General features: G+C 40.4%; 1 protein-coding gene and 1 long non-coding RNA gene across 2 annotated transcripts; both read left to right on the forward strand.

Annotated features, from left to right (window-relative positions):
• Positions 1–462: 462 nt before the first annotated feature.
• On the forward strand, positions 463–23,782 carry MGARP (mitochondria localized glutamic acid rich protein). Its single transcript, XM_075036273.1, has 6 exons — positions 463–707; positions 2,512–2,615; positions 3,685–3,787; positions 8,326–8,559; positions 22,863–23,021; positions 23,734–23,782. Exons 1-6 carry the CDS (start codon positions 623–625, stop codon positions 23,778–23,780), a joined length of 732 nt encoding a protein of 243 aa, XP_074892374.1. The 5' UTR covers positions 463–622; the 3' UTR covers positions 23,781–23,782.
• LOC142034658 (uncharacterized) lies at positions 5,088–6,859 on the forward strand. The gene is made up of 2 exons (XR_012651715.1): positions 5,088–5,247; positions 6,568–6,859. It is a non-coding gene; the product is annotated as an uncharacterized LOC142034658 (long non-coding RNA).

Raw genomic sequence — 23,782 nt, forward strand, 5'->3', positions numbered from 1 at the left:
GAAGGGCAGCTGCACAGCTCTAACCCCGAGAGGCCTGTGACTTTCAACAGCAGTGATTTGCTTTCTCGATGTTGAAGTCCCCTCTCCTGGTGTTTAGCCCGAGTGCCCTTTGCTGTGCATTTACTTCATTTCTCCAGATCGTTTCCCGGGCGTTGTTGGGAAAGGAACGCTCTGGGAGAACTTTATATTTTAGTCAGCGGTGCGCTCCTAGCCATCCTTCCCCCCACCGCCGGTAAGCGCAGTCCCGGGTCTCTTTCCTCATATTTTGGGTCTGTTGGGTTCTCGGTAATTCCTGCCAGCGCAGTCTGTTGGCAGACGGAATTTCTCGGCGGCGGTACCGGGCGCGGCAGCCTTCGCCCCTGCGTTCCGGGAAGGGACGTCCTCCCCCGGCGCCACCCGGGCCGCCCTCCCCGCCGCCGCCAGCGGCCGGCGCCCAGGTGGGCCGGGGCGGGGCTGGCGGCGGCCCCGCCCCTCCCCGCCGCGGCCCCGCCCCTCCGCGCGGGGGCGGAGGTGGCGATCGGTGTCTTCTGCCGCGGCCGCAGCCCCGCGCTGTCAGGCAGCCCCGAGGTGCCCGGCAGCCCCGAGGTGCCCGCTCCGCTCCCCGGCTCCCGCCGCCGCCGCCATGTATCTCTGCAGGGCCGCCTCGCAGGCGCTGGCCTCTCGCCTGAGCAGGGCTCCCTCTACTGCGAGCCGCCTCAAGCAGCGTGGTACGCGGGGGCCGCCTCGGAGCTCGACCCGCGGCCGGGTAGAGGTCAACGGGACGGTGGGACGGACGCGCGGGGAGGGACGGGACGGGGACGGGTGACGGTGACGCGCCGCCGCCTCTTCCGCGGCGGGGGGCGGGGGGACACGGGACGGACGCGCGAAGGTCGCGGGCCGGGGGCGGGGGGGGGGTGGGGGGGAGCAGGTGCGGCGGGCGCGCGGCGCGGCCGTTGGGGCGGTCGGTGAGGGCGCGCGGCCGCCGTGTGAGGCGGCCGGGGCGGGAGCCGGGTACGGCTGCTCGGTCGTCCCCGCCGCCGCTGGGAAACCGGCTGGACGGCTGCCTTGGAACCGGGATCGTGCTCCGTTAGGCGGCTCGCCCTTGGGAGAAGCGGCTGTGAGGTGGTGGCCGTGCCCCCCCAACCCTCTCCCCGCCGCCCGGCCCCGTTCCATGGCAGCAGGCTCGGTGGCGGGCAGGTGTAACCCCCCTCCCGCAGCGAGGGGGTCGCCGTTGTCTTCACTTGCACCCCCCAGAAAAAAAAAGAAAAAAAAAGAAAAAAAAAGAAAAAAAAAGAAAAAAAAAGAGGGGGGTGTTTAAAAAACCGCCCTTAGGTGGATAGTCAAAGCACCGGTTTCCTCAGCGGCCTCGTAGCACCGTGAGGGAGCGTGAATCAGCCTGGTGTGGTTGTGTTGCAGACATGGCTTTTGGTGCATCAGGAATTGTGTAACCAGTAGCAAAAAAAAAAAAAATATCTTCAGGCCGTGTTGGGTGACTGCAGGCTGGCTGGGCACTCTCCTGCCTATAATGTGCAGCCTTTGAGAAGAAAGTATTCGTGAGAAACTGCTACAGAATGTACGTATAAATGTGAGAAGATCCATTAGGATGCCTGGCTATTGAAGAGGAGTCTGGAAAGCGTGTCATGAGACAGATGATGCTAAAACATAATCTGGCACACGGTGGCAATATTTTGAGATTGAGTCTATTTTTGCAGCTACTGATTGCAATGCTCAGAGCCATTTTATGTTTCATGAGCACCCTTTCAATGAGGCGTTTCTCGCCTGTGCTACTCATCTGGGATGAAGTCACAAAATCCAGCTGAAAGCTTTGCTGATGAACAGAATTATGTGTGTTTTTTGTGAGTCTCCTTCTGAGATATACAGAAGAATCCAAGGCTATAGCAAGCATCAAAACTACAGAAACCGTGAACAAAAATAAATGGCTAACACTGCTATTATAGTGAACATGTACTCAATCAGGGATAAAACTGTAGTCCTTCCTGTCTGCCCTGTTGGCCAATACTTGAGCGTATGGGCATGTATCTAAATGTCAGCAGTCTATTTGAAAATGAAAGAATGTGAATTCAAAGGAAAAGGCTTTTTCTTAAAGTGCTCTGTTATTAAACTGAAGAGGATTTGTTACCTCTGCTGATCATGACTGCAGCAAGACTAAATAAGGACAGATTGATTCTTTTACATACCTTAGGCAGGAACTCTTTTATGTTCCTTTTTTTTTTTTTTGAATGTTCCTTAGTCTATATATAGACTGCATCCACTACTTGGAAGCTGGTAGGCAGACAGTGTAGTTCACAGAAAATCTTACACTCTTAGGAAGAGCTCAGCCACGCACCTTGTTCAGTTAGGCACCACGCCTTGGTGTTACTCAGTTGTCCTAAACATTGCTAGGCTGTACCTCTCTGTTTTGTTACACCTTTTAAAATCGGCCTTTCCTATACAAAGTTCAGATTCTGTCATTCTATTTTGTGACCGTATTTTAGCAGCACTTTACATCAATTTCAATAATGGTTTTTATAGCACCTCTTCGCCAGATGTCATCTGGGAGTGTTCCTGGCTCTTCTGGAGAGACCATGATTTACTACCTCCTTGCTGGTGTTGCTGCTTTTGGTGGTTTATTTTATGTAAGTGTTTGGGAATGGAGCTGTTTGTGCTTTCCGAGTTGGCATGGTTGGTGTAAGGTGTGCTCTGGGTTAAAGAACATGGTCAAGAGGCAAACTGTCAATAGAATGTGAGTGTCGTAGCATATAATTAAATACAGTCTAACTTAAGAATCAGTTCAAGAGAACTAGTGAAATTGGATGCCTGTTGCTTGCCCGTTTTAGTGTTACTTAGGTATCTAGTGCTGTTGTCATTCTTAGTGGAAAACATAGTTTATGTGAAATGAACATGTCCAAAGATGGAGCAAGGCACCTGCCTCTAATCCCTTGCCTCTTCTTGTCAACCACAAACATTAAGAATATCTCAAAGTGGGCAAGACAGATGTGAAGTGAGCTGTCTGAAGCCGCAAGGGCAATATTATGAACCTTGCTATTTGGGGCACAAAGAAAGATAAGAGTAGTAGTTACTTAAGCATGTTAAAGTTTTGTAAACATCTACTTTTGTCAAGCTCTTCAGTAATCATTCTCTTCCTTGCATCTAAATATATTAGACTCTGCTTCACATCCATAAAGCCTCCATTTCATAGCTTCCTTCCATCCCCCCCCAAGATTTGAGATAGTGAGATACTGACTAGCACATCCCAGAGAGGTGCATGTTTCCCTCTCCCACAAAATAATCCTCTTGAATGGTAAGTAGCTTCTACTTGTTCACAATATCAAACTTGTGCGATTGCATATCTGGAGGAATAACAAATTTTCTTGCTGTCACCTTTTGACCATAGTTTTTTTTAAAAATAATCTGTCTGTAATTGTCTTTTAAAATACTGTGTTCAATTCCCAAAACACTGCAGCACTTTAAAAGCCACATGGTATATTGTATTCCACTGAGAAATAAGAAATCTATAAATATGTTAGTATAGCAAAATAGATTTTTTTTTTTGTAATTTTTTTTTAACCTTACTTAGCATAATTTGATATGCCTTTTAAGATGAGCAGTAGCATTTGCTTAAAAACTCTTCTTTCCCTCTCCCCTCTTCTTCTTTGGTAACTTTGTAGGGATGTAACAGTAAGTTTAGGTATAATTTCCTTTCAGGCCTACAGAGTAGTCAGTTCATCCCGCAGCAAGTATATTGAACATTTGAATATTCTTCAGGAGAGAGCTGAGGGGCGGAAAGACAAACCTTGGTCAAGCAAGGGTGAGTTGAGCTCTTCTTTCTTGTTCTCCGGGTACATGAGGATCTGGAACAGATTTCTAGATTGTCTAATCAGGCCTTAACGCTGTCCAAGTCCTTGTCTGAGCTCCGTGAGTGGGAGTAAAGACAAAGGTGGTTGTGCAGTGTTCTGTTACAAAGCTACTTCTGCACAAATTTTGGGACTGGACTTAATGTTCAGGCAGTAAATCTGGCCTGTCATCAACCTGCAGGAGTCTCTTTGGATGGAAAGAATTGATGTGTGAACCATTAATTTTATATTGGGTATTTGCATTTGATTTACTGGAAGCTTAATGAAACTTGACTAAATGCATAATGCTGTCAAAATCAGTTTTGTTCTTTTGTTTGTTGGGGGGGAAGGAGATAATATCTTTTTCTCAGTCAACAGTTTGGCTCCAGGCCACGTGCCAGCAGGGAATGCACTTCAATAGGAAAAAACCTACGTTTTTTAAAAATATTGTAAATTGGACCCATTTCTTGTCCCACAACTTTGACTTTGTCCTTTTTAATTTAGGATTAAATGAAAAACAGACACCACCTAAATGTATGGCAAATCCTTACTTAGCTCTTCATGCTTAAATAATTAGACCCTGTTAGTTCAAATACTTGTAATGGAATGTTGTCTCTGTCTACATCAATTAGCATTACGGCGGCATTAATATAAAAGATAGAACTTTGGCATGCACAGCCTTGCTAGGAAAAGCAATTAGAAAAAATTGCTTCTTAAGGATCTTTATATTTTTATTTAGTTGTTGTTTAAAAAACAAATAAATTTATGAGGCCATAGCACTTGAAGCTCTTCCTTATTTTTTCTGATGCTGATGTCTAGAGAATTGATTTAATATATTTGCATGCACACAAAGGATAGGTTTGAATAAAGTATGCTGAGTTTAAATTTTGTTTTCAGTGTGAGAACATGCTTTGAATTGTCTGCCTCTAAAATTATTTTTTTTGAAGTTGTTAGTCTTGAAGTTCCACAACACATCTTTTAGTTTTAGAACTTTTAAGATTTAAAATGTCAAAACACCTTAATTTCCTTTCTTTTACACAGCTGGAAGCAATACAGTTTTTAAACTTAATTCTTTAAATGCTGAGAATTTGGCCACAATTTTAATGCAATCCTTCCTTGTCCCTAAAATAAAAAAATCTGACCAGGACCAAAGTAGGTATTTTCTTCTAGTGACCTAGTCATTGAGGGAAGAAATGAGGGTTATGCTCGTTACATTCTAACATAGTCAGAAGAACATGGTAGATGTGAAAGCATCAAGCAAACCTTCCAGGGCACTCAAAATGATGCCAATATATTCCCTCTTTTCTCTTAAGGTTCACTTCTGCAAGGTACTGAGTTTTAACCCTAGCCTGCCAAAATGTTTGAGTGGGATACCCGCAGAGTCAGTGGTGCTGTTGAGCCACTGAAGGCTATACCTGTGTTGCCCGAGACTGGGGTAAGAGTACTTGGTGCTCTCCAGACATCCCATAATCTGATGCCTTGTGCTGCTTAGTAACTTTCATGAATGTCACAACCAATGGCAGATGATTGCTGCCTCCCTTATTATTGATAGTAAGAAGTGCAAAACATTTCTAAGGCCATACAGTGAACACAGCTAAAACTTGTCTCCTATATTATTTTCAATATTGGACTTCTGAGTAAATGCTCAACCCAGAGTTTTTAATGGGCTTCTGAGTAGCTAATTCCAATTCACAATACAAAACAACTGTTGAATCAGCTCTTTTTAAAATCCTTCTTCATTCCCAACTGTATCTTCCCAAAAGAGGTTTCTGTTCTTGCTTTTCCTATGGAATCCTCTCTGTGCTTTCTCAAAAGAATTAACATCTCTCTTCCTCCCCTTTTTTCCTGTTCCCTGCGTAGCCATATTTTTGTGTGTATCTTGTCACAGAGTGTTACTGTAGTACTGCTTTTCCCAGAAGTGCCACTGCAGCTTCTTTCCTGACACATTCTTTAGATTCAGTTAGTCCTTACACTTTTTCGCAGTAAGCATTGCCAATTAGAGCGATTAAAAATTCTGTTCTCAAAGTAATCTAATACTTCCTAGGGTCACATAAAATAAGCTATAAAACAGTGCTGGTAACAATATGAAGTGGTGGATGGAAAAGCAGCATGCTGAACAGCACGTTCATGGCATATTTACTACATGTCCTATGGTAAGAGAAGGACTTTCTAGCTGGAAGAATTAATACTGGGGAGCAGCTGATCAGAGAGAGATTCTCCTGATACGAATGATTTTTGTGATTTCTCATCCCAAGGAAAATTCTCCCCTTGTGCCCAAACCCAAAATGTCTATTCTAGAGACCTGCATGTAGCAAACGAGGCTGTCAAAACAAGAGAAACAATCAAATGCTCTTCTAGGCTTGTTTGTTTATTAGAGGGTTGAAGTGATATTTAATGGTATTTTAATTAATGATACCAGACATTTAAGAAAAGTTCTAATAGCAAATTTTCTGTAGCTCTTCTTAACTGAAAGCTACTTTCAAATTTAGGGAGGGATTTAGAAAAGCCCCTGGCAGAAGCCTGAGTCGAAGTAGCACTAGGAAATCTGGGACATCATTTGAACTGTAAAGTGATGTTTGCCTTGCAGAACATTCTACTTGCTTATTTAGCAAATACTGAGTTTTGTCTTCCATTTGCATGTGTCTCCTTTAAACTTGTTCCTGATTTCCTTCTTTTTTAGCAATGACTTTTCTTTTTAACTTGATGCAAGCTGATTCAACCTTTCTAATCTATCCTCTGCTTTTACACTTTCCAGACTAAAATACAAGGGAAATCTCTTTCCAAACCCGAGGAAGTTAAATACAAACAAAGGACAGTCGTTCACCATTGCGTACCTTGCAGCCTACCTTGGAATGACTTTATACCTTCTATTGTAAAACTCCACACTTGTGAGACTTTAAAAGAACTACCTATGTTTGCAAGGCCAAACCATATTGAGCTTATTACTGAATCTTGCTTTGTAGAGGGAGTTCTGAGATTGAGAAGCTGGCTGTTCTGAATGAATGCACTCTATATTTGACTGTCCAATAAAGTGTACTGAATGTTGAGCTTGGCTGTTAGTCTGTTCTTTGTGTAATCAATTTAGGTTTTTTTTGAAATACAGCATTCTCTTAAAGGGACATGATCAGGTTGCACAATACAAAGCTTTGATTTTTACTGAGCAACGAATAGACTTGTGTTTAAACCTGAACACAGAAAGATAGGCTTGCACTAGAATAAGAAAACCAAGATTTAAAATTGATCTGATTTAGTTTTTAAAAAGATATAAAAGAATAAAATAAATTCTGACTATGTCTCTTTAAGCTCTGTCCTTTCCTTCCTATTCTCACTTAGTTTACACTGTATTACAAACTTTATTTCCAGTTCTGTTTCTTCACATGGCAAGTTGGTTCTAGCGGTAAACTTGCAATGAACACTTGGTATATAACTTTCTTTTGTTAATGGGATCTTAGTGCATGTTTGCATGGTGAGTGTGCATCTTTGCTGCTTTGTGCTGTTAGTTTTTAATTGTCTTAGCTGAGTTTGAAGTAATGCATGATTGGGAAACACTGGGTTTTTCAGATTCTAAAGAGTCTGACCCACAGCAGCATAGACAAGTCTTTTTTAAAGACAGTTGGGGCTTGTAAAAAGAAAACGGTCAGTCATAACTGGTCATATCTCCAGTAAAGTGAATGCTGACTGCTTAAAATTAGCCAGTTATTTTCTCACTTGCATACACCTAGTTTCAGTAAGGGTCCCCTGTTTTATTCTGCCTCGCAGACCTTACCTTTCTTACTTGAGTGTTATGGCTCTTGCAGGGGTCACAGCGCATTCAATACAGCTTTAAAGAAAGCAGGGTGAGCAGGCATAGCACAGTACCTGTGGCAGCGCAGAGCTAAGAAATGGAACAAAACCCATCTGAAAACTTGTTGGGCTCGACATTATTGTAGCTATTGCCAGCCAAGTTAGCCACCTTGAAAATAGGCCTGTGCAAACTGAAGGCACGTCTTGGCTTGCAGTGCTTCTAAGCTGTGAGCCTGATGCATAATACACTCCGTAAGAGCTTCTAAGTGTGGTAGCAAATGTCTTATTCCCAGTGTGGTAATTCCACTGCTGGCTACAAACAGGGTAAGAATCCTGCTCCCTCTGACACCCATGAGTGCGTTATCACTGGCCCTTTCAGCAGAGTGGGTTTGGAGCAACACTTGGTGGGGTCCTTTTTTATCCTTCCCTGCACTCGCACCTCTTGCAGTCACTTGCTTTAAGCCACAGTTTCTTTTCTTACTACACTGAAGCAGTTATCAAACTCGGTAATTAAGAATATGGTTTCCTCATCTTGTAAACATCTTTTTTCGTGCCACATTAGACAATATGGGGGGATTAATTGTTGATTTCTTGACTTTGTAAATTCTGATCCCAAAGCTTAGCTTTGCGTTTTAAATTTAAATGAGGAGGATGGTAAAAAGTAGTTCACAAATTTGTGTTGCATGCATGTGCTTTACTGTCTTTATTGTATTAAATAAATCCTTAAAAGGTGATGAAGAAGAGACGGCTGAAGTCATTGAAGCAGAGACAGTCACGGAAGAGGCTGATGCAGTAGCTGCTGCTGGACCTGCAGCACAGGATGAGAATGCTGGGGTATCCCCAGAAACTGGAGGGGAGAATGACTTACCAGCTCCAGATGCGTCCCCTGCTGTCGAGGAAGCACAGCAGGAAGCTGCTGCTAATTTGGAAGTTGCTGCTAATTCAGAAGCTGCTGCAGTGCAAGGTTAACTTATGAATGTGGTTTTTGTGTGTGTGTGTGTTGTGGATTCTAAAACTCTGCCTCTTACTACAGAACATTAAGAACAAATGTCAGTGTTCCTAATGGAGTTTGTCCCACAGTGAAAACTAATTCAGCTGTTACCTTGACCTATCATGAGTGTAAGGTAATTAAGTTCATTAAATCAGTGTCTCTAAAAGCATGCTGCCTGGGGCACCAGAGTTACTGTCTAAAACTAGTAGAATGAAAAGTTTATTTACTACCCCATTCTATTTCTCTTCTTTAAGATCTTATATTAAGGTGGCCACGTAATATGGTCGGTTAAACAGTTGTTTCAGTGACCTGGTTCTTAAGGGTATGTTAAGGAATCTGAACACTTTTATTTCACTGGCCACTCCTAAGGTATTCACACTAAATAATTATAGCTGTTCTTTCAATGTAATGTCAAGAAAATCTTGTGTAGCAACCAAAATGTTGTCATGATCTCAGTTTTAAGGATATAATAGGCTAAAAATTTCAAAATTCAATAAAACATCAAATTGGTATTGAACACTTAAATCAATTAGTAGCTACATATTCAGTATTTTGAACTGTCAGGGTGTTTAAGATGGTTTACTGTGCTTTTAAAATTCACAATAATGCAAATGCAAACCTATCCGTAAATTGCACAAAGTACAGGACTATAATTTAACTTGATTTTTTTAGAACTTTTTTTTTTTCCTACTAACCTGTGAGCAATGGCTTATCCTCTTACCTCTTGATTTCTTCAGCTAAAGTTGGAAGGGACACATAAAGCAATGGCAATTTCTCAGTCAATAGGAAAGCAGCAAACATTTGCATCTGGTATCTTCAGTTAAAAACCAAACACACCACCACCAACAACAAAACTTGCCAGCCTGTCACGAAAGGGAAACTTAATTCTAATTCCTGCTTTGGAAGGGAAGACTTCAGTGTGGGTGTAGTAAGCATGAAAACCACTGAAGCAGTTTTCAGCTTGACTTAAACATGACTTACTGCACACCTATGTTTGAGTTACTTGGAGAATACAAACATCCGCTTGAGAGGATATATCTGAAACACAGGTCAAACTGAGATTAACAGCATTTTGACTGCTAGTCCGTGGGAGGTTATCACAGTACCTTGAAAGGTATTAGCAGATTCCAGAATTGTTTTCGCCTTTTTCCTTGGTGACTGCAGTGAGGAACGGATGTCATTTTAATTGCCTTTTTAACAAATGAACTTGAGTAATGGTGCGGCACTTCAAGTGGCTGACTTTTGTGAAAGGGCTAGGTATGAATGGGGTTTTAATTCACGTGTGAACAGCTCCTGTGCTTGTCTGCAAAACAATCCATTACAAATAACATTTTAAACCAATACTTGATTCAATCTGCTAAAAGTAATATAACTAATAAAAAGTACAGGTATATTTGTAGTGTATTTATAAGGTAGTATAAGGTAAAAATTTCCATTCCTATGGAATATTTAGACCATTTCATTTAGAAAAGTAGTCTGGTATATGTTAAAGTTAGTGAATTAGAGCTGTTAAGAGATACAAAATGTTTTAAAATGTCTTGCAGTGTTTATCTCTGTTGGTCTACCGAGCACTTGCAACATACCACTTTAAGGAGTGGGCACTTGCTTGTGTCCAGAAGTGGTTGAATTTTCCTTTCATAATGCTGGTCTAGGAATATTTGATAATTGTTGGATAGGGTGGGGTCTTTCGTATGATAAATATTCCTGCTGCTCTATTGAAGAGGAAGCAGCTAGGATCTTCCCTGAGAAATGTTGTGCATAAGTGGATTAAGTCTGAGGATCTAATTCTAGACATGGTGACTTCATGTAGTTAGTGGTCACTATTTTATAAGAGGAAATATGTCTTGTAACTGTTAGTTACTGCTGGTGTTGACTGGAAGTGGATGTGCTATTTAGAAATCACCGATTTCTTAGATCTGTTTTCTCTGGCCACTTACTGAAGAAAACAGCACTAGAACAACACTTTTGTTACCTTGAAATTTATAAGGGATTCTGAGGGTCATTTCAGGTGTCCTCTGTCAAATCTTGCTGCAGTGGTTATTCTTTGCTGTGTGGTAAAGCAGGCGGAAACGAACCTGCGGGTTATAAAATTGTTGAGAACTTCTGCATGTTGTATCAGCCATCTTCCTTCCAACCTCTAATTGGGATATCACATATTAGCTAAAGCATTTAATATAAAGCAGCAGAAGTTGTACTTCCCCTCAGTCAGTACTAGTTTCTAAAGCAAGGGAGTATTCTCCCCGGTGTAGCGTTGCCTGATCTCTTGGACGTTTCTGGGGTGTTAAAACTTGCTTCTGAGAACAGTTGTCTCGTGCCACTGGTCACCAGTGAAGACTGTTGTAAATCGCTGTTCGTAAAGGGTGTGCCTGAGTCAAGGGTGAACCCTGTGGATCTCATAAGCCGTTCACGTGGGGTTCCCCCACGGGGGCTAAGTTGCTGTGACTGCTGTGTAACCCGGGTCCTGCCCTGGGAGGCTGCAGAGGCTCCTGCCGCAGGTCTCCTTAGCGTTCAGCTGCTCCTCTCCTCCTGGCCCCATCTGCAGGAGAAGAGCAGGACCCCTGAATGAAGCAGTTCTTCCCTTGGGTCTCTGAGGAATTGATGGGGAGCCTCTGGCCCTTGACTGCTTGAGGGGTTTAGCAAGCAGCATGTGGTCATACACGCACAGGCTTAAACCAGTATCCCTTTCCTTTAAGCTATGTAAAAGCTAGTTTCCGTCAGCATAATATTTAAAATATAAGAAGATGGTACTTTGAGTCAAAAGTTCTCTGCTCTCTATGTACCCCTTTGTTCAGTGTTTACCTGCAGTCAACAGCTATTTGTGTTTTAAAAAAAATAATTGTATGATTAAAATCCATCTGGAAATATCTGACAGTTTTGTATTTAACCATTTTTATCATTTGTGTTCTCTCCATTTAGAGGGAAAAAAAGCGTATCTCCATTTTTAGTGAGATAGGGAAGAATTTTTCTTTCAGAACTGCCCAGGGAAATGCAGGCTTACCTTGAAAAAAGAACACTTATTTAAATGACTTTTATTATTTTTGTTGATAGCTTGATGTTACTTCTGCAGATGAAGGTGCAAGTATTTTTATGGTTACCAGTAAACCTCTGCTTTTTCAAATGCAGTTGTTTCTTTTAATGTGTAAGGCTTTTTGTAATGTCTTTGAAAGTGCAAGGTGCCAGTGGATGTTTGTCTCCAGCTCCAGTATACATAAATATGTATGTATACAGATAACAAGAATGTGTGATTATACACAGATGTGCAAAAAAACCCAACCCAAACCAAACCAAAAAATCCCCCAACTTTGGAGGTAGGTACTTAATCAGGGTAATTTCAATTTTAGAAAGTTAATTACAATGGTACCTGGCTGGAATTTTTTCCTTGCCTCAATTTAAGCAATTTACAACCCACTATTGGTATCTGGAATTCAGTGAAATACTGTTGCCAAAAAAAGTACTGTGCCATGTTACTCTGTTCCCAAGGTTTTAGCTTCCTCTAAATTCTAGTTTTCTGTACCTTTTTATTGCTTGATCTGTTGCGCTGTCACTCTTGGTTACTGCCAGATGCTGGTAAGTTTCCTGCTGTTCTCCTTCTAGTGTACTCTGTGTCTGGGGACCATAAATTTAGATCAATTTTTCTTCAGATAGAGCAAATGCTATAAAATGTACAGATTGGCAAGCTGCTGTTTGGATTAGGCAGCATTGTTACATCTGTGACTTTTAGTTTTTTGGATTGCCACTATAAACTTTTCTCCAACTCTAGGAATGAGGCTTGAGATTTTGGCATTATCAACTGGAAAGGCAAAAGCAATTAGGCCAAAACCATGCTTTCTTGGACTCCTGACTTCTGTAGCATAGGTTCTTTCCTAATTTTTTTAAGTATTGAAGGACATGTTCTCTTCTCTGTTATTTCAAACACCATTTGAGTGAGTAACTAGGTTTGGGGAGGATTAGTGTGTGAATGTGCCAGTGTTTTCCATGTCAAGCTTCAAATGGCATTACAATGCCAGTTGTCTGCAGCCTAGAGAAACAAATACAGGCTGCACTGGACAGGAGTTACTGCTTTCTGGACAGGACTTTTGCTGACCTGATTGCACAATGATGCCAAGCAGACAAAAACACCCGACATGATCAGTGTACATTGTTTTTGCTTGGTAAGTTACCAAACTCTGGGTGTGTATTCAAATGCTCTGACACTGGGAGTATTTTGAAGATTGCTGAAAAGTCCTCACAGTAATTTGTAATTGTGCATACTTATTCAGAGGCTTTCAGAATGATGTTGCTCAGCAGAACAAACACATCCTTCTAGGCATTTGTTTGTGTGAGATGGAGGAAGGAGCAAAAGCTGTGCAGCCTGCAGCTCTTTACAACCTTAGGTGCTGGGGTAAGATGCAGTGTGCGTAAGGCTGGACAGACCTTATCCCTTATGATTATACCACTTGTTTACAGTTGGACCTTGTGAAAATAACTACACTTTTTTTTTTTTCCTCTCTTTTCAACCTCACTGGTATAGATCAGAAGCATCTCATAACAGGCCTATTATCTACCATTTTCATATGTATAATGTCATGGCATGAAATGGATCTCTAGGTGTAAATTGGTGTAATAGAAGACAGGTGGAATCAGGGAGAGTATTCACATCATCTGACGAAACCTGTGCTTAATTACCAACTGTAATAAAGGTTTTCTGTTCTGAACCTCCATTTAGAGGATTTTTTTTCTCTTCAATTATTGTGGTAGACTAAGCTAGCTAAATTAGGCTCTAGAAAGTTGAATTATGTGAATGTTATCCTACTGGGGAAGTATCCATATCTGTGGACCTTCTGTTGGGTATTTCTGCTTCACATTTATCACTTTCTTTATCTGGCCCTTGGGCTGCTGCATTTCTCTTGCATCTCTGATTGCCATACACTGGCCATTAGTCTCTTCTCTCTTCCTTCTGTTTTTTCTTCATAAAACTGAGCTTGCAGATGAGTTGTCATAGTATAACTGGAAAATCTCTGTAGGAAGAATGTGAACAATATTTAGAAAAGACTTCTTTAAAAGTTGTGAGCACCTGAAGACAAAAGTTGGTAAATGGAGAGACCGTTCGGTTTTGATCAGCTTAGCTGAAAAGAGAATTTTACGGCATGTACTGTGCTGGGGAGGAAGATTCCAGTAAAATGGAAAAAAACCTAGAACTTCCCAGCTAAGAGTGCAAACAATTAAGTGGGGGAGAACTACATAAAATAACTGTCTTCCTATTTGTCTATTGTAGAACAAGGGGACAAGTAGCTTCTCAAAAAAAGATTAAAGCTGGTAAAAGGACATGAAGTGAATAATGCCTAAAGGATTGTCCTATTAAGGAGAAAATGGACTTACTGCTTTTTACTAATACAATATTTATAGCTCATTGTCAAGACTTAAAAAGAATCCTAAAATAACTTTCTTTAAATTGGAAAGCAAGAACTCACTTTGGTCAACACAAACTGTTAGCATTTACTTTACCTTTAAGTAGTATTATCTGTGTTATTTGAACATTTTCTGTAAATAAGGCATGCAGAGGAATACTATTAGTGTCCTACTTTAGAGAAAATGGCAAAAGGGACTCCTTTCTGTTCTCCTGTGGTGGCAGTTCAAACCAGAATGATAATGATGGGGATTTTTGTATTGATTTTTGGGCAGCATTTCTCATGGCAGAGAGAAACATCCTTTTCTAAAATCAACATGCTGAACTTTGGTTGCTCCTTTGAAAACAATGGTAAGTGGGTAAAACTTGGTGCATTACTTTGTATGAAGAGTGTTAAAGAAAATGCCTAACTTTAATTAAAAGGTTTTTTTACAACTTCAGAAGGATTTCACACATCAAATTATCAGTGCATTTTCATACATGCTGTTTATGTTAACTCGTTTTTTCTCATGATCTGTTCCAGTCAGTGGCTAGATGTTTAAAACAACCAGCCAACCAACTAACAAACCACAATATGAATGGCTTCTCTTTGCTACAAATCCTTGTTACAGAATATAAAATGATATACTTGAAATGATATGAGGTATTATAAACTATTCTGGATTAACGTGGTATGCACTGTTATGCTTTTATTCTGACCATTACAGGCTCTCTGAATCTTTTTTTCATCATCCATTGTAGAATAAGCTCTCTTGAAGTGAGCCTTCTGGTCATTAGTATGAACTAATGAGGCTTTTCTTAGGAACTAGTGACCTACATTAGGCACAAACAACCTGTGAATGAAGTTGTTTCTTTTCTTGCTGTATGGAGTGAATAAATTTTTTTTTCCTTAAAAATGTGCTTCATAATGCCATGGTTTAGGCTCTCAGCTGACCTCATGGATTTTTATCTGGATTAATTATGGATTGCTTGCAAAAAGAAAAAGCTCTCATATTTTTATAGCAGCAGGATTATTAGAAATCCCAGCCTGCCTTTGTTCAGGCCTTGGGCTCTGAGCCTCTGGTTCAGGTTTAACTTACAGAATAGCTGAAATGCCAAAGGGAGACAACTCCTAACGCCTGTGGGCTCTGGCAAGGTATTGCTAGGTGGGGAAGGCTGAGGCTGCCTTCATGCCATGCCCAAACAACAGCATTGTCAGGCCAGGGCAGTTCCGCAAACAATTTCTTAAAAGCAATGTGGGCTTTGGCAGTTGCCAGCCACTAGTTCTGTCCTGTGCGTTCAAGGAACTGATTGGACTGAAAAATAATCAGTGCTTTTCTAAATAATTGTTAGTTCCCTGATTCAATTTCGCACATAGAGCTGAGAGGTTTATTTTTTCCTCTCTGAAGGTCAAGTGCTGAATTCACGGTGTCGGAGAGAGGCATTGGTCTGTGGTTAACCATCCAGTAGGTTTCTTCCTTTTTAAGCCCAATGTTTAAGTGTTTAGTGTTTTTCCTTTTCGAAGAGGTAGATAACTTACTCTAGCTTGTTATAATCTTAAATGGTCACTAAATAAAATGGCAGTGAGCAGAGAGAGAGCATTTCAAGTAGTCCTGAGTGATGTTTCTGGTGCTTGGGATGCTCCTGGTGGGGAACATCAGCCCTCCGTGCTGAGCTCCTTGTGTCTTCCCGGCCAATGAGACCTGAAGCACTTGCTCACTTTACAGGAACATATGCACAGTTTTGCTTATTTTGTCCCAGACTGACTCTGTGATTATTATTTCCCCCTTTTCTTATTACTGATGTGGCTGGTGGTGGTTTGAGCCCCTGTAAGCAGAGGGAGGAGGTGCTGAACCCACGTCAGCTGTAGCTGGGGTGGCAGGTGGCTTCTGATGGAAGGAAGGAAGGAAGGAAGGAAGGAAGGAAGGGGACCTTAGCTGTCACCACCACCTCAGGATTTAGAACAAAAGCCATGGATGAATGAACTTCTTTTCCATTTTCTTTAAAGCTGCTGATGGGACCAAAATGTGTTAAGTTGATCTTAAAGGGAATCACAGTTTCATACTGCTACTGCTGTGTTCTCCCCTGGATTATATCTGAGGGAGGCAGGTACCCCCACCTCTTGTGCTCTGTTTTGCAGTCTCTCTCAATACATTCTTGAATTACTTTTCAGTCATGGCAGAATCTGACTTTTAAAAAGTAAATTCTACTCCACTGTCAGTTTTCAATTAGCGGGACTTTAAAACTATGAAAAGGAATGGGGAATTTTTTGCTCTGCCTATCCTAACATTTCAGGGGACGCCCTGAGACCCTCGGTGGACCTTACTGAGGAGAAGCTTTATGTAAACAGAAGCATCACATTCTAGTATGAGTGGTTCTCTAAAAGACTGTAAATTAAATATTGTTTCTGTTTTCACAATTAAATTAGACTTTTTTTTTCCCCTTTGGAATTAGTGTGTGACATTGGTTGTGTTATAGGCAGCTTGAAATCTCAAAGCCTTGTTTTGTACTCCAGCTTTGGTTCATGCGCTCCAGGCAGATTCCATTTGTATTATGCTGCCTAACTTGTATTATTTTAGCTTTATAAAGCCAAATTCTTCTGCAAAGAATATTTTTTTAAAGTAATTGAACCTGACGTTCTGCATTACAGATACCAGCCTCATCTTGACTGCTTAAAAAAAAATAATTCATGATATGAAGGATACTGGTTCAAGTGAAATGCTTCACTCAGAAAAGTGTATTTTTAAGTATCTTTAAAAATTGCAGGAAACCGGTGCCTGTTCAGATTTTTTTGTTGTTGTTTCTAACTGGAAATATCACTTTTAAAATGAATCAAAGGATTAGGATTAGAATCAAAATATGATGGTTTTAAATATATTAGTAGAGAAATGCAAAACTGGGGGGAAAAATACAGGCTGTACTTCTGAGAAGGCTGTGGTTATCTTGTTATGAAACTTCCATCCTGGGGGGGCTTGAAATCCCCACATCTCCCCAAGCAAGGAAAAAAAATTGAATGTAGCTTTCATTTTAAAATCTGGAGCAACTATCTTCTCCATATGTATCGTAAATGAGGAAAACATACTTTCAAAGCCACTTAAAAATACAAGGTAAAAGCTTAAGGTCCAATAAGATTTAAAAATATAATGTACAAGTTAGTTTAACTATGCCTACAGGCTATTTGTATCAGTCATCTATAAATTGGTATCAACAGATATTAAAAATAATAATAAAGTTTCAGGACAAAAGCACTCTGAACAAGGACAGTGTTTGCAGTAGTGCTGAGCTGCCTGGCCAAGGGTGGTGAAACTTTTGCTATGGGAGTAAAATTCTGAATTCCAAGAGTGCCCCCATGCTTTTTTAAAAATTTGGACTTTTCCTTCTTTTAATGCTGCTCTATGAGAGACAGCTTCCTCTATTTTTACATGTTAAGAGAAAGATGTATTGCTTTCACAAGCAAAGGTGCTTCACCTGCATGAGGAAAACAGTTCTTTCCTTTAATTTCTTTCTATATGTAAAGTAAGTTTCATTTGTTTGTTTTCTTAACAATTAGTTGCGAACTAGCTGCTACTTCAGGGTAAGTGTGAAGACCTAATCCTCACATTAACATGATTGATTTGTTTGAAGGGCTTCTCTAAGCTTTAAAGCAGTAGCTTAAATTAGCACTACAGAAACCTCAGTGTTCTAACAAAGGGAAGGTACCTTGCTCCCAGAGAAGTCCAGGCTTGTTTAGATGGCGGAGCAGAACTTCTCACTCTCGACCTGTCTGCTTACTCTTCTTGGCTATGCTGACATGACTGTAGACGTGTAGAATAAGTAAAGAAGTCGCCTATTTGTTTCTTCTTCTCCTTGATCTCACATACCCTATTGCTTTCTTCAGGAATTGTGGTCAATGAAAGCTGACGTATGAAATAATACATACGTATTGGACAATTGGTAGTTTGCTCTATTAGCTTTCATGCATGGTATGTGGTATGGAACACAGCTTGGAAAATCCAGCTTTATGAACACTGAATGCTAACACCCTGTAGAACAATATATGCCCTGTATAAATGCTATCAGAAACAGTTACCTTCTACAAAAAATTCTTGCAAGAACCAAGTTCTTGGCAGATTTCAGATTCTACATATCATCATCTGTGCCAACTCAATTCTCTCCATACCTCCCTTTCTCCTCCTGCTTCAAGATCATCCTATAGCATATTGTTTCCCAGGTGGTAGGACATGACTGCCAGTGCGAGCTGGTTTAATTTCAGACTGGAGCTTTGCATCCCAGACAAAAATCCAGGCTGATTCTGCATAAAAATTCCCCTAGGAAAGTTGGAAAGCTTGTTTTAAATGCTTGAAAGCTTTGGGGGAAGAGGCTATGCAAGCAGTAGGATCTTGGATAGTGGAAAGTCAATACACGTGCATGGAGTTTTGTGTTGGGTTTTTTATTATTAGCAGGAGAAAGTCAATCTGTGTGTGCGTGTGGTTTATTTTTTATTATTAGCTGGAGCAAACAGTCACACAGGGCATGAAAGTCCCCGCTTATTGTGCTTTCTCTGTTCTGCTGGGAGAATGCTGAGCTCAGTAATATTCAGACAATTCAATTGACCATCATGAGGATGCAGAAGCGCCCGGGATTTGGACTGTTTTCTGTTCTACTGTGAATGCACAGAAATGTGGCGTTTTGTGCTCTCAGTGCTGCAACTGTAGCACTTGTAAAATATGTGTCCTTAAAGACTGCAGGAATAACTACTTTATACAGGAAGCAGCTTCCCCCAACCCAGAGATGATAGGGATAGTTTCCTAAAAATTATATTTCTGGGTGCAACTAGATGTTGGATATTGTTCTAATAAGCTACAGGAGCTTCCTAATGCTGCTGCCTCATAAAAAAAAATAAAAAATAAAAACAAAACCCTAATTTCCTTTTGTCTGTAAAGTCAATTTCCTTTTCTGTATTTACTCAAAACAGATGTGTTTTCATAACATAAATGGTTTGGTATTGTGCTTGATGCATATGTAATGTGCTGCTGGTGCTTGCCCAGTCATGTTGTGTTCCTGCACGTGCAATTTGGAAGGATGCATTTATTCTCAAAATGGTTTATCTCATAAAGCACAGGAGCTAAAGACCACTTGAGAGTACATACATATAGCTATCCTGGCAGAAGCAGGCAATATTTTTGTTAGGGTTCAGTGTTACACGTGAGCAATGGTTATTACAAAGATGTAGAGTTATGTACTGATGGTTGCGTAGTAGAAATATGTCGGGGGTCTAACTAGCCTGAGGATGTTTGTCCTCAAAATCCTCGGTATGTTAAAATCCCTTTGAATGCTTTCAGAACAGCTGTTGATGCAATATGCAAAGCCTAACCACTTGCCTACAGTTAGTAAACATGATTAGTTTGATTTCTCTGAGGCCTGAAGTTCTTTTATATTCTCTTTTGTTGAAATCACAAGAAAGTTAAGCTCCTAATTCAGATCTGTAAGTGCAATAGTATATACAAATGCCTAGCAAAATTGAAAACTGTAGCCACTGATACTGGGACTTAGCTACTTATCCCAGGGCATAAGAAAAATAAATATTTTTTTTTCAGGAAAAAATGGCTAATATTATACACAAAGGCTGAGATTTTGCTGCCAGTATAATACCTTGTATGAAACAGTGAAGTATATAGCTTCTGTAGAGTAACATAACCTACTAAGATGGGAGGGGGGACACACACGGCACACCAAACACTCAATGAAATGGTAAAATTATGAAATTATTTAACTCCAGTGCTGTTGATGAAGGATGTGGGGGTTTCTTCCCCTACTACAGAATTAAGAAAAAAACCAACCAACCCCACTTTTGTGACTATAAGAAGAAACTAAAAAAAAATCAAGAACATTCCCATTTTTGGCAGATTTTAAATTGTATGGGTCAAGGTGAATTTGACTGAGATGAATTTGACTGGAACACTGCAAGTGGGTGTTTTGTTAAAGATGTTAAGGACCTGAAGCAGTATTGTGTAATATTGTTAATAAACCAGCTGGGCATTCAGCAGAAAACATAATATGAACAGCACTTACCCTGTGTCTTCATTGCAGAGAAGCAGTTGCACAATGCAGATTAATTTTGTTCAGTTAAAGCCTGTAGAAATTGTAAGAAAGCTGGCATAAATGGACAACAATGGGTCACAGTCGTCGCTGCACAAGGAAATATGGGGACTTCAGAATTTCAAACTGGTCATCATTCGGAAAATAACACAGAACCAGTTAAGAAGCTGTAATTCCTCTACAACTCTATTTTGAAAAAATAAAGAAGCTTAAATATTTTAGTGTTCAAACTAACAAAAGTTAGAAGCAATTTCAATTACATCTATTAATTGCTGTAGAGTTTCACGACAGACTTGTTAACAACTTTGCAATAATTCAACAGACAGAAAAGTAAAATCCTTCTTCTAAGGATTATGGAAAATGAGTCATCGTTGTACCAGTCATAGATTAAAATCTCTTTTATGAAATATGGTGTTACTGCAGGATTTTACATGGCACAACTGCGAGAGATTAAGCTGGACTGAAAAAATATGAAATGCATGCAGATTTTTAAAAAGAAGGGGGGCGGAGAATAGCACTGAGGTAAATTGAACATCCAGGGAAACAAAAAGGAGAAGTTCCTAAACTTTGTAATGCTTTGTGCTACCAGCTAATCGGTAGGAGAGGATGTGAGGGACTCGGGCAGTACGCCTGGTGCTCCCTGCAGAGAAGGAGCCCTGTGGCAGTCCCCATTCTGAAAGAGGTGAGGGACTCGTTCTCAGCTTGCCAGGTCATCATTCATCTGCTCTTGCTCTGGGATCACAGCAATTCCCTGGGACAGAGAAAAACGCATTGATCCTCATGAGTGGGGTACAGACTGTTTGTTCCAAGACCGAGCCGTGTACAAACTACCAGAAAATACACTGAGATTTGTTTTGGTACGTCAGATTAATGCTCAAAATAGCCTTCGTGGTTGTAGATTGGTTCTTATTTTCATGGTGCTCAAAGCACCAAAAGACACTTGGATAGCTTGCTCTAGTTGCAATAGGCCAAAGAAGTGATGCCAAAATGATCTTCATAGGCCAGTCTGAATCTTTGCTGGAGATAATGTCTTAAGGCATGTATAATGATCCGGTGCAAGTTGCCGTGACTGGTGCTGCTGTGAGCAAGTGCGCTTGGACCGCCAGCTACGGCCAGCTTTCTCCTCTCAAAAAGAGGACTTCAGCTGTGGCACCAGGAAGGTCGAGGAATGGGTGTGAATGCTACTTGAATAAAAGTACCAGCTGGAGTTTTCTGCAGTAACCAACGACAATTACACATACGTACAGATGTCGGTTTTCAAAAAGGCAATGCCTGTCGCAACAAGGCCCTTTGTATTTTAGGGAGAGACAGCTACTCTGCAGAGACCTGGATGGACACATTGGGAGGAATCCATATTTTGTTGCAGTAGCCTGCCTTTCTGATAGCCATAAAGAATACTTCAGACCAGAGATAAATCGTTCAGTACAAGTGGTGTAAGTGTTAACGTTTGTTTTCAAGGCAGGTATTGCTGTAGGTGACAAATAAGCACGATTCCCACTCAAAGGAAATAAGGTTTTATTAAAAAGCAGGAAAGTCCATGTTGCTCCCTCTACTTGCTTACTGATCTACTCGTCTTAGTGCAAAAGAAATGAAAACACTGAAACATCACAAGAAATAAACAAAAATTAGCCAGATGAAATACTATAAGCCACAGAGCAAGTTTTTGGTAATATAAACTGAATGTTTGATGTTACAAACTCAAACCCAGCAGCTTGTTACCATAGCAAATATATTGCATTACATCAAGTGATGCTAGTTATAAAATATCTAATGTTCTGAATTTCAAATGTACTCTTTTTATTGCATGCCTGTTCCCTCTAAAGACAAAGGTAGCAATTCCTGAATTTTTTTCCTTGTTGCTTCTTCAAAATTCAGTCAGTATTCTGCAAAACAAAGTGAAATAGTTGATGTTCAGAACATGCTGTATTTAAATAGCTGCAAGCTGATGTTTGGAAAAAGGCATGGGATGCTAGCTCTGCAAAACTCCTATTTGCTGCATTTATTGAACTTCTAATGGAGCTGTTTAGTTAGCTGTATTTAATGTACATGTAGCTTAGTATAGGACACAATTTGTAACAACAAAGTCCCTGCAAACCTTATCCTGCTGAGCAGTTAAGGTGTGTGATGATGGAGACCTCCAACAGTAAGGTTGGAAGAACATGGTAAGACAGAATTTACTCAAGTAAAATTTAACCTGTAACTGCTGGATGGTGTGTTCAGTCTCCCTGCAGAGCATGTCTGTATGTAGACACATTACCTATTACCAACTTTTATACAGATAGATTGCTTTATCCTTAAGGAGTATTTAAAAATGGCTAGTTGGCAATCATGCTACACTGGAATCACAGCCTGAACCTTCAGCCTGATGTTAGGATATTTCTACATTAAAACTACCCATGACATCTTTGCAAGGTTTTGGGGAGTTTATGTGTAATGTCCTATGGTGTTGATCAGACTAGGATTATTTCCATGGAAGCTTTACCATTAGTATCTTACACATTGGTAATGGTTTGACAGAAATCAGAAAATAAAATGAGGGTATCTGCAAGAGAATATACATGTTAGAGAATACTGACCTTTGTCAAAAGACATGAAAATAGCTCATGTTTATCGTTTTCTGCTGCAGGGCTGGGAAAACTCAGACTTTCCCTGGAATTCCACTTGCAAACTTTTATTTGCATGATAAAATGTAACCATCTGATAGATCCTGTTGTCTTCAGTTACTTCAAACATGTATGTTAGGCAGGTACTTTATGCTTTGTGAGCCTTGACTGCTCGCCCTCATTTAGGCTGGTGAATGGGAAGACAATTCTCTCTCTAATTTGATTCATAGAAACTGTGAGTGAAGTCTTGGATGTTGCAGCTTCTTCTGCCCACGAGGAAAACCTAGACAGTGTCAAGGAAGGAGTAGCCTCAGCAGCTCAAGAGATTTCTGACAGATCCTCAAAGAGCCAGGACGTTGATGCTGAGGAGTCGGGGGAAGCTTCAGAAGGTGCAAGAGTACAGCTGGGTCTGAAATGTTTGGTCTCTGAAAAGCACTAATGGCTGTTTGCACTGAACTAGCTGAAAGAGCACGCAGAACTCAAATGATGCAATGTGGCTGCTAGCGATGACTGTGTTTGGCATCATAGTGTTAGCAGAAAATTTAATTTTGAAATTACATGCCATGCAGTAGAAATAGGTATTGCTAAGTTGGACTGCGGGGGTCTTTTGAGCTCAGTGCCCTGCTAAGTGGCTAGATGTAAAGTTCATTAAGAACAAGAAATTCTCCCTTGTGCTGCATGGGATGTAACACACTTTTTTAACATCTGACTTAATTTAAGAAAATTCTATCTTTCAAATTATATTGCTGTAAAGAAAAATATAGAATGTGATATTTATAAGCCCTGCAGTGTTTCAATGCAGCTATAAACAATCTTATATTGCTATTGAAGTTGAATGTTATAATTGAATGCAAGAAAAATGTGTGTTAAAATCATCACTGCAGAGATTTTTAAAGGAATGTAGAAGTTTGGCCTCTCAACTCTTTTGCAATTAGAATTAAAAAGCTAGAAGGAAAAACGTCTGTATACCTAATACAACTGTAAATTGTATCACTTTAGTGCAAAGGATCCTTTGGACTAAAGGAAACAACTTACTTGACTATTTGTCATCAAATAAGTTGTTTCCAATGTTTCTCATTGGTGTTTTGTCTCCATTTTCAGTTTCTGTGGAGGAGAAGATGCCTGAAGAAGTTGCTAAGGAACCCTAAAG

Source organism: Buteo buteo, chromosome 1, assembly GCF_964188355.1.
Source record: "Buteo buteo chromosome 1, bButBut1.hap1.1, whole genome shotgun sequence".
Taxonomy (NCBI): Eukaryota; Metazoa; Chordata; class Aves; order Accipitriformes; family Accipitridae; genus Buteo; species Buteo buteo.